At 39.0% G+C, this 11660-nt stretch overlaps 1 protein-coding gene across 1 annotated transcript in view; it reads right to left on the bottom strand.

Annotated features, from left to right (window-relative positions):
- LOC115479044 (B-cell receptor-associated protein 29-like) overlaps nucleotides 1-9720 on the bottom strand; it is a gene marked incomplete at its 5' end in the record, with an annotated part of 95787 nt that extends 86067 nt beyond the window's left edge. Inside the window, 3 exons of the mRNA XM_030216758.1 lie at nucleotides 2986-3103; nucleotides 5348-5469; nucleotides 9626-9720. Of these exons, the coding sequence (XP_030072618.1) occupies nucleotides 2986-3103; nucleotides 5348-5469; nucleotides 9626-9720 (335 nt within the window). The remainder of the gene's footprint in view (nucleotides 1-2985; nucleotides 3104-5347; nucleotides 5470-9625) is intronic.
- Between the last annotated feature and the right edge of the window lie 1940 nt (nucleotides 9721-11660).

Raw genomic sequence — 11660 nt, 5'->3', positions numbered from 1 at the left:
TGTTACAAGCTGCTGCACAGATACACAGAAGAGACGGTCCCTTCTCAGTGAAGATTACAATCTAGTCAAGACAGAAGACAAATAATAGACCTATGAAGTCACCTCAGCAAACTTTGTCATTTCGGCTTTCTCAACAGTGGAGATTGACAGGGGAATAAAATTCCATTGTTATCTTGGCTTCAAAATAATCAAAATGATAATCAAAATGTGATTATTCAGTCAGTTTATCGCCATCCCTGCAGGCTCTGTCCCTGCCCCATCCCCGCGGGCTCTGTCGTCATCTGCACAAGCCTTGAACACTTATGATTTTATATTTAAATCTTTTTATGAAAGTATAAAAAGGAACAATATTCTGTATAACTGTTTACAAAATCATAAATAGAAAACAATAACAACGAGCAATTGAAATAACCACCACCCCGCACTACCCTGTACCCTTCCAACCCCAACAATATCTGACTTATACGACCCCAACGAACCATAATCCACCCTGTTAAAATGTCCAGGGGGGCAAAATACAACCCATTATGTATGCCCTAGTAGGGGAGAAATATGCACTGCTATGATTTCTTAATCTATGGATGAATAATAAGTCATCAAGTATCTCAAGATTGTCTAGTTCTCCCATCTTCCACAGTCCTTCCCGCAATAGAAAATGTCCTCTCAGAAGATGTGCTGGTAGCAGGAATGCACAAGATTCCCTGTACAAGTTTTGCCAGTTTTGGCCAGCACTTTTGCTTGTTTTTCCAAAAAATCAAAATATCGTCATCTGCATCACTCAAACAGAAATAACTGTCCAATTCATTAATAGTAGCCTTCAAAGGAGGCATTATTCCACAAAAGTCACTCATAAAACTGCTAACATCCATTTTCATTCTTTGGGATGGGGACTCTTCCACAGATGCAACGCTTTCTGGGAATGTGGAGGATTCTCGTATAGACTACTGGCTGGAAGAGGCACTGGACGGGAGGGAGGGACGATGACCTTGTAACTGGAAGCGGGAGGGAGGCAGTTGAGCTGCTTGAAATATGCGCGAGGCAGTTTGGGGGTGGGTGGCGTTGGGATCAGCTGCGATGTCTGTTCCCCCCCCCCCCACAGGTTGAGTTGTGGATGTCATACTGGGAAGGTGGTGGAAATATGCGCGAGGCAGTTTTTTTTTTTTTTTGGGGGGGGGGGGGGCGCCGGTTGGATCAGCTGTGAGGTTTGTTTTGTTTTTTTTTTCCTCCCGGGTCTGAGGTGGACGTCATACTGGGAAGGTGACGTCAGCCTGCCTTCGGAGCCTAACAGACCAACTCAGCCACGAACCCAGACAGCAGGATTAGAATGTTGGAAGTGAGAATTATTATATAGGATAATGTTTGACAATTTTGGATGGATGCTGTACACACCATGCGGCAATTTATAGGGGTGGAGTATCCTTTTAAAGTAGAACATTGCTTACTTCATTTCAAGCCTCTGGGGATCAAACCAGATATACACAAATTGGCAATCAGGTACTTTGTTGCCGCTAAACTCACCCTGGTGGAGGCATGGAAAAAGCCAACCACTCCTTTGTTGTCCTTGGTTCAGCGCAAGATGGACTGTATCTATCAGATGACTCGTTTGACGACGATGCAGACTGTCAACATATTCATTTTCATTGAATTTGGGATCCCTACTCTATTTGGAGATTTGGTCAACCTGCTCCTGCAGTAGTTTGATATTCTCTCTCACCCTTCAGCTCTTAGCCACTCTAAGCAACAGCTTTGCCTCCTGTTCTTGGGGGGGGGGGGGGGAGGTAAAAGGGGTTTGCGTTATTGATTTTCAATGTCTCGGTTCTTGTATCACATTTTCTGTTGGTTTAACGAAACTATGTTATATTTTTGAATCTGTTAATAAAAAGAATTCAGTTGCCAGTTGTCAAAGATATATTAAGTTTTTACATATTGATACTAGCATTTTATAGATGTTGTTCCATTTAGTTGGAACAGCCTGTTTAAGGCTTTTAGAGAATGACATGGGGACAAAGTTTGTCCCTGACCCCATCCCTGTGTTATTCTCTAGTGGAACTTACTGAACCTTGTACTCTAGAAAGGCTAACCAAAATTTTCTTTGCCAAATTAATACAGTGCTTGGCATTAAAAACTTGAAATCTCTGCATAAATAAGCTTCCCTTGATTTAATAGATCTTACTGAACTTTACCTTAACTACAAACTAGATTATCCTAAGACAGAGCATTAAAATATACCACTGTGCAGCTTTGGAAGAAAATACTATTTAAAATGCATCTGTAAGGGTATAAAAATATAACACTATACGTGTTTGTTTTCGTTTTGGGATTGCAATTATTCTGGATATTTTTAACTTCTATTTTAAACTATTATCTGCCAAGGGAAAGATACTTTTGGATCAGTGGAATACAAATGTTAGCTAAATAAAAAATACAATTTTAATAAAAATGTGTTACATGGCATGCATAGTAGTTGTTTTGTCAATGTACACTGCAACTTTTTTCCCTCAGCAAAACTATTACCATTTCTTCTTGGCAACGAAACCTAAACTAAGGTGGTAGGATAAGAAAAAGTGACCAGAGACCCTTTTCAAACAGATAATATACAAATCAGTTTATTTCAATTCTTGCTCACCAGCTAGTTGTGTATTTTCATCTGGACGATGAGGCTTAATTAAGTTATACTACAACTTAGGGTAGCCATCAAGTACATCTGTTCTCTTGTTGTCCCCATTTAATGCTAGTATTGTAGCACATTTCCATGCATGCAATAGGAAATCACAGCATAATGTAAGCCACATTGAGCCTGCAAATTGGTGGGAAAATGTGGGATACAAATGCAACAAATAATAATAAAATACTAGTGCCGTATCAATCAGTTTGGCATTTGTTGGGTGAGGTTGCAACAAAAAAAAAGACATAAGATACTGTAGTATTTTTAAAATTGCATTTGGAATAATTTTAATCTAGTTTTCCATAATCTGCTTGCCTTACCTCTGAGGACACCCACAATTTAGGTCTATCCCATCTGCAAAGGGGCAGACTAGACAAGCTGCATCAGCTAAAACCTGCGATTCGTTAGCAGCAAACTGAACAATCAGGGGACGATCACCTAGTGAAATTGATAAGGCAATTACGTTACAGCAATAATAAAACTGATCACAAATATAAGGACAATTCTATAACTTCCTGCCTGCAGTTAAGCATGTCTTGTGCACATAAATGCATCAAAAAGTGTCCCGTGTACACAGCTATGTTTACACTCTTCTTTCAGTTGCAATCTATGCCACTTAACTCGTGCCTTTATAGAAACATAGAAAAATGTAGGCAGATAAAGACCATATGGCCTATCCAGTCTGCCTATCTATGCCATCTACTCTTCCCATCACTCCTTTAGAGATCCTATGTACTTTTCCCAAGCTCTCTTGAATTTTCATTTCCACCAGGAATTCACCACCCTTTTAGTGAAGAAGTATCTCCTCAGGTTACTTCTAAATATATCCCCTTTCACCTTCATCCTATGTCCCTCGTTCCAGAGCTCCCTTTCAGTTGAAAAAGACTCGCCTCCTGTGCATTTATGCTGTGTAGGTAAATAAAATCTCTCTATCATATCTCCCCTCTCCTGCATTTCTTCCAAAGAATACATATTGAGATCTTTAAGTCTGTCCCCATATGCTTTATGACGAAGACCACTGCCCATTTTAGTAGCCACCCTCTGGACCTACTCAATCCTGTTTATATCTTTTTGAAGTTGCGTCCTTCAGAATTCTACGCAATATTCTAAACGAGGTCTCACCAGAGTCTTATACAGGGGCATCATCGACTCCTTCTTCCTACTGGCCATTCCTCTCCCTATGCACCCAAGCATTCTTCTAGCTTTCTGTTTGGCCACCTTAATATCACATACGATCACACCCAAGTCTCGTTTCTCTTTCGTGCACAAAAGTTCTTCACCCCCTAAACTGTACCGCTCCCTCAGGTTCCTACAGCCCAAATGCATGACCTTGCATTTTTTTTAATCATTAAATCTAAGCTGCCAAAATCCAACCTAGAGGAAAGGTCTGGAATTTAGCAGCTTAGATTTAATGCTAAAAATGCATTTGGGCTGAAGAATTGTGCCAGCAGAATTATACTGGCTACCACCCATGTGAGAAGAGAAACTTAGTCACATATAGTTGGAAACTTCCGGAGGGATAGCAGTGTTAGTTTGTGGAAGAAAAATGTCAAAGAGGCTGGTGGCACCTTAGAGACTACGGGGTGGAAATTTTCAATGCTGGCTCTCATTAGATAGCTTATTTGATTGCTGGTGGTTTCCTTGTGGATTCTTGTCAGCGAGATAAATGCCCCTGCATAATTTTGTCTAAACTGGGTTGTTCCTGATGAAGCCCAGAAGCGGGTGAAACGATATGGGCCACGTTTTGAACACAATTAAGCAGTTGGAATGAAGGTGATTAAGCCAGCCAGCTAAGGAAAGCTGTTATTTTATGCTATAGCTGTGCTTTTGGAACTATTTGATTCTCAGTGAAAATGTTTGCATTATGAGAAAATTCTGATTGTAAGCATGCGAGATTAATTTTCTTACCCAATGAAAGAGATCAGACCACGGACACCAAAATCTTATATAGATAACGGGTCTTGTTGGTCAGACCTTCGTCAATACCTTGGTTTCTGAGGGTAATTCTCATGCTTTCAAGTATTGTATGCCTTTTTATGACCTTTTGGGACTGAATTTGGCTGTTGTTTAGTTTGTTTTGTATTAGTTTACGCAACTTAGATCAACAGCTCATACTGTTACTTGTCTAATAGCTTATTTTTTTACCACTAACTTGGTGTTAGTTTAGCACAGGTCCAATTTTATACAATGAGACCTATTTACTAATAACTCAGGCTAACAGTAAAATAAAATGTCTTAAAATGGTAGCCCAGTGGTTATCTATAAGGTTTATTCATGATTTGCATACATGTGTAAAACTCCATTAAAGAAAGCCAATATTTACATATGCATATCTACAGTGTGTCAATATTTATTTCAAGGTGGTGTGATTTGTTTGGGCTTGGGCAGGATTAAAATCTACAAGTGTATGTGGGAGAAATCATGTCAGGATTTATACTTACTCAAAAGTACATATAGGCTTTTAAAAAGTGCTCGTTTCAGTCAGTTTTCTGGTCTACCCTGCATAGGCTATATCCCAGCTACAGAGGTCTGACCGCTTGTTGAATTGTCACCTATTGTCATCTTCTTCTTAGGTTTTCTACTATCCCAGGTAGAGGGGTATATATATTCCCACAGTTAACCCAGCATCCAGATCTCTCCATAAACCATTTACTAATAAAGTCTTAATACAAATAACAATACCTTCATTTGTTGTAAATTCACTGTCTCTTGCTTTGACAGATTTAACAAAATCAGCTGCGACTATCATTGGTGTGTAACAGAGATCACAGCTGTATTTCCTCACCAGAGTTCTGAAAGCTAACCTGCAAGCAGACAAATAACTTAAAAAGCCCAAACCAGCAATCTTCTTAAAATGTCATTTAAAGAATTCAAAATAAATACCACAAAACTAATTTAACAGAAGACAAAGTAAAAAAATTAGTGTAAATGTTATTGTTTGTTTGGAGTGTAACTATACAAAGATGCAAACAGTTGTGGACCAAGAGTAACCTTTAAACTAATTACTATAGAATTTGGAAAGCAATTAAAAGGCGAAGGATTTACTGAATTGGGGTTAGATTCAAACCTTTCTACTCTTTCCAACCCATTGGATTGTTGAAAAGAAAAATCACACATAAGTGGTCAAGAACATATGTCCATATGTTTAGGAACCAAAATTTAGGGCCCTGGTTACTAAGGTGCACTAGCATTTTTAGTGTGCGCTAACCGTGTAGATGCCCATAGGAATATTATGGGCATCTACACGGCTAGTGCACACTAAAAATACTAGCGTGGCTTAGTCAACAGGGCTCTTGGTATGGGAGAAAAACTTGGAAAAAGTTAGAAAGTTTATTTGGATTTTACTCACACCTTTACAGTAGTAGCTCAAGGTGAGTTACATTCAAGTACACTAGTTATATGACAGATCTAACTGTGGTTCCAGTGAAATAAAGTTCCCAAAACTACATCCCAATATACAGTGATACCTTGGTTTTCGTCGATAATCCGTACGAAAACAATCGACGAAAACCGAGGCAATTATTTCCATATGAATCAATGAGCAGGAGAATGCGTGGGTCGCCCTTTGTTTTCGCAAAATTAGCAGCGAGGTCGCGTGGGCACGCCAACGAAATCCGAGACAAATTTTTCGCAGAAAAAAATCGACGAAAACCAAAACCAACCATAACTGAAGGAGAGGCAGTTCCATTAACTGCAGCATAATAACATTAAAACTTGCTCTCCCCGCTCCCAACACAGATATAAAGCATACACACATATGCTCTCTTTCCCCGCTCACAGTCACATACACACATAAAGCTAGGACAGATACAGATATATACACACACATGTAAAAAAACAGCTGGAAACAGTTACTCATCTTGTAGCTGGCTGCAAAATATTGATAAATATAACAGAAACCTTCAAAACAATTTTAAACAAAAATTATCACTCTCATTATTCATATATATATAATTATTTTTAAAATAAAATCCAATAAATCCAATAAATTATAGAAAATTTTTTTTATGTTGTGCTCAGTTTTTGGTGTATTGCTGTGGACTGATAATCCAGGCTTAGCAGGAACACCACCCTTACATCATAGCACATCCTACCTCCATCCTAATAATATTGTTCAATATTGTTGAAAAAAGCATTGCAGTGGACAAGAACTTGGCAGGAAGAAGATTTTTTTCTACACATCTCTACTTAAGTTAAGTAATTGCTATTTATATATTTTTTGAACATCAAGTTTATTATATTCTTTTGGACTTTGCCCATCTATTGAACAATACTATTAGGATGGAGGTAGGATGTGCTATGATGTAAGGGTGGTGTTCCTGCTAAGCCTGGATTATCAGTCCACAGCAATACACCAAAAACTGAGCACAACATAAAAAAAATTTTCTATAATTTATTGGATTTATTGGATTTTATTTTAAAAATAATTATATATATATGAATAATGAGAGTGATAATTTTTGTTTAAAATTGTTTTGAAGGTTTCTGTTATATTTATTAATTTTAAAAAATTTGAAACCATTTTTCTAAGAACACCCAGAATTACGTTCGGTACTTCTGCAAAATATTGATGGCAGAAAATTTATATAAGGAAAGGCACCACAAAGTGGCAAGTCTCATTCATTGGAAACTTTGTAAACATTATATCATCACCTCACTTATTCCCATTTCTAGATCATTTATCAATATGTTAAATAACACTGGTCCCAGTACAAATCCCTGGGGCACTCCACTACTTAGAGAAATGGCCATTTAACCCTACCCTCAGTTCCTAATCCACAAAAGAACATTGTCTCCTATCCCATGGCTTTTTAATTTCCTCAGGAGTTTCTCATGAGGGACTTTGTCAAAAGCTTTCTGAAAATCTAGAAACACTACATCAACCAGCTTATCCACATTTATTCATGCCTTCAAAGATGTGAAGCAGATTGGTGAGGCAAGATTTCCCTCAGCTGAATACATGTTGACTCTGTCCCATTAAACAAGCTTGTCTATGTATTCAGTAATTTTATTCTCTATACTAGTTTCCACTATTTTGCCTAGCACTGACATCAGGCTCACTAGTATAGTGCGCTTAGATTTAGGTGCTGAAATAGGCACGGATTCTATAACACTGCACAGAACTTAACTGGCTTAACAAACTAATGAGCGCTGATAACAGCACATAAGCTATAACGAGCACTAATTGGCACTGATTAGAATGTAGGTGCACAACTCGCTAAATGTGTTCTGTAATGATGTTCACTGAACTTCTAAAACGTGGAGGCAAAAATGGGCGTGGTTATAGGCGGGGAAATGAGCATTTCATGGATGTTCCAAAATTTAGGCGCCTAGTTATAGAATATGGCCCACTACGCCTAAATCTACACACTGAGATTTACACCAGGTTTTCATTGGCGTACATGGATGCATGCAGATATCAGTGTAGGGAGAGATGAGAGTGCAGAGGTACTGAAGAGCTGCAGAGTGAATGCACTTATAGGTCAATAAGAGGAGTTTGAACTGTATGCAGAAACAGATAGGAAGCCAGTGAAGTGACTTGAGGAGAGGGCTAATATGAGCATAACGACAATGGCAGAATATTAATCGTGCAGCAGAATTTTGAACAGATTGAAGAGGAGAGAGATAGCTAAGTGGAAAACCTGTGAGAAGCAAGTTGCAATAGTCTAAGCGAGAGGTGATAAGAGTGTGGATGAGGGTTCTGGTAGTGTGCTCAGAAAGGAAAGGGTGAATTTTGCTGATATTATAGGAAAGAAACGACAGGTTTTAGCAGTCTGCTGAATATGTGCAGAGAAGGAGAGGGAGCAGTCGAAAATGACCCCAAGGTTACGAGCTGATGAGACAGGAAGGATGAGAGTGTTATCCACAGAAATAGAGAATGGGGGAGGAGGAGAGGGTGGTTTAGGGGGAAAGATGAGAAGCTCAGTCTTGGTCATGTTTAGTTTCAGATGGTGCTGAGACATCCAGGCAGCAATGTCAGACAGGCAGGCAGGCTGATACTTTGGCCTGGATTTCGGCTGAGATTTCTGGTGTGGAGAGGTAGATCTGGGAGTCATCAGCATAAAGATGATACTGAAAACCATGGGATGAGAGTACCAAGGGAAGAAGTATAGATGGAGAAAAGAAGAGGTCCCAGGACAGATCCCTGAGGTACACCAACTGACAGTGGGATAGAAGTAGAGGAGGATCCACTAGAGTATACACTAAAGGTACGCTGGGAGAGATAAGAAGAAAACCAGGAAAGAACAGAGCCCTGATATCCAAGTGAGGACAATGTATCAAGGAGTAGGCTGTGATCAACAGTGTCAAAAGCAGCAGACAGATCGAGAAGGATGATAGAATAGAGAGCTTTGGATCTGGCCAGGAACAGATCATTGAAGACCTTAGCAAGCGCTGTTTCAGTTGAATGAAGGGGGCGAAAGCCAGATTGAAGTGGATCAAGAGTAGCCTGAGATGAAAGAAAGAAGGCAACGGTGGCGAACAGCATGATAGGAAAGGGAGGAGGGAGATGGGGCGATAGTTGGAAGGACAGGTAGGGTCCAATGAAGGTTTTTTAAGGAGTGGTGTGACTACGGCATGTTTGAAGGCATCAGGAACAGTCGCAGTGGACAGTGAAAGATTGAGGATATGACAGATAAAAGGGATGACAGTAGGAGAGATAGTGTTAAGTAGATGGGAGGGAAGAGGAACAGGTAGTTAGTTTTGAGGAGGAAATAAGATGTGTAGTTTCCTCTTCAGTGATTTCAGAAAAGGAGGCAGGAGTTGGAGGGTTGAGAGAATGGACTAAGGGCGTTCATATTATTACATGCATAGACAATTTATCCATGTGTGCTTGGAAATTCTTTCTAATGAGGCCTGTGGTACCCAAAACAATGTGCAATGATCCAAGAACTAAAATCAACTAGTGTCCTATAGGACTCAAACCACACAGAACAATAGAATGTTGTGCATAATACTTACTTTGAATATCGCACCATAGGAGCACATATTTTTAGAGTATGACCGGAATGAAATAAGTCCATTAGGTTTTCTAAGTGGCATTGCAGGTCTTCAGTAAATCACTATTAATGATAATCTGATCTTTCTTCCATGTCTGAAAACAAACATTTTAAAAAGACTTGAATTATCTTTCATACATTCCAGTAATGCAATCTGAGAGAAAAACTAATAGACACAAATTCAGGGGCAGATGCTCAAAACTAACGTCAGCGTTAAAAAATGGCTAGCGCCAGATTTGCACACACATTATTGTGCGCCAAATGGTCAAAGGGCTCTAGCGCAAGTTTTGACATATTTGTTAAAGATGGCTGCAAATTGTATTGAAATGTATTTAAATGGATGTTAATGGTCAGAGAACATTCCATTGCAATGCTCAGACAGAAGTGTTGCAATGTGCAGAAGGACATAATAGCCTATAATACCAAAATGTTATCACCATGTTAGGGTGCAGCATTGAAGGTTTTTTCAGGAGATTTGTCAATTTTTCACACTGAACTATGGGTTTTGTGTTCTTTTATAAATGGAAGGAAGCCCATGCAAGTTTTAAGCGCTAATAGTGAAAAAACAAACGTGTATGGGTCTAAGCAAAAACAAAAGTAAAAGCACACATTGGCGCCTGATTTTCTGTGCTTAAATAGCAGCCTTTCAAAAATTTAGAGTGCAAACAATTTTTGAAAGTCTCATATTTAAAAATGCAGAAGAACAGTGCTGCATACATCTAGTAGTGCTATAGAAATGATAAGTAGTTGTTGAAGTGTGTGCTTACACTTGCAGTTTTGTCTTGGCATGTACACAAGAACCATGCTTACCACAAAATCTTTGTGTGCACGTGCCAGGCACATCCCTTCCCTTAAATTTGATTTTTTAGCAATACAAATAAAACACAATAAAACATGGAAAAGAAAATAAGATGATACCTTTTTTATTGGACATAACTTAATACATTTCTTGATTAGCTTTTGAAGGTTACCCTTCTTCATCAGATCGGAAATAAGCAAATGCTAGCACAAATTAATCATACTTATCATTTGTATATGATGTCTTTTGAGCATCTCTTTGCTATTTTTTTGCTTTGCTGTTGCATTATGAGCTTTTGTGTTATGCACTTTTGAACCTGGCTTTGAGCAACAGCCTCTCAGTTAGGCATAATTTGCATTTTGAAATCATTTTATCTAGCATGGAAATTTATGCACTATACTACAGTGTATGTAAGCAAGTGAAGGAAAAAGTTGGATATGTACAGTTCATAACATGAAAAAATACACTAGATTATATGCCTGCATCCCAAAAGATGCTACAGACCATGGGAGCCAATTTTTCAAAATTATTGGGGGTGCTAAGCCCAATGGAAATAACACCTTCCTGGACACATACAAGGAATTTTCCTGGACACATAAAAGGAATTTTCTCAATATTGGGGGTGCTCAAGCACCCACATACAAGGAATTTTCTCAATATTGGGGGTGCTCATGCACCCACAGCGCTGGCTCCTATGCTACAGACAGACAGAAAGGACCAGTCCCCACTGCCATAGGAGTCAGCTTTGTGGATGCTTCAGAACCCCCAATATTGAGCAAACGTTTTTACCACATCCAGGAAGGGATAATTTCCATTGGGTTTAGCACCCTGAATCATTTTGAAAAGTTGGCTCCTATGCCCACTGCTGCAATTATTTTTTCCTGAGAAGCTCAGTGCATCCCAGGAAAGAAAACATGATCACAATGATTAGATGTGGGTTTTTTTTTTTAACTAAGCGCAGTTTCACCCTTTAAAGTAGCAGCTCAAGGCGAGTTATTCAGCTACCCTACAGGATGTCATTACATCTCTGTCAATGAGTCAGAATTACCTAATATCTAACAGTAAACGCCATTCCATGTGAAAAGCAAATTGATTAACACAAACCTACCTAAATCTCCACTACCCAAGCTGCAAAGGACTGAAATGCAAATCAACCTATGCATCCAGCTTTTCCTACATAAGAACACAACTACGGAAC

Source organism: Microcaecilia unicolor, chromosome 10, assembly GCF_901765095.1.
Source record: "Microcaecilia unicolor chromosome 10, aMicUni1.1, whole genome shotgun sequence".
In the NCBI taxonomy this organism is placed as follows: domain Eukaryota; kingdom Metazoa; phylum Chordata; class Amphibia; order Gymnophiona; family Siphonopidae; genus Microcaecilia; species Microcaecilia unicolor.
Note: the sequence above shows the minus strand (reverse complement) of the source record. Positions and strands in the feature narration are given on the sequence as shown.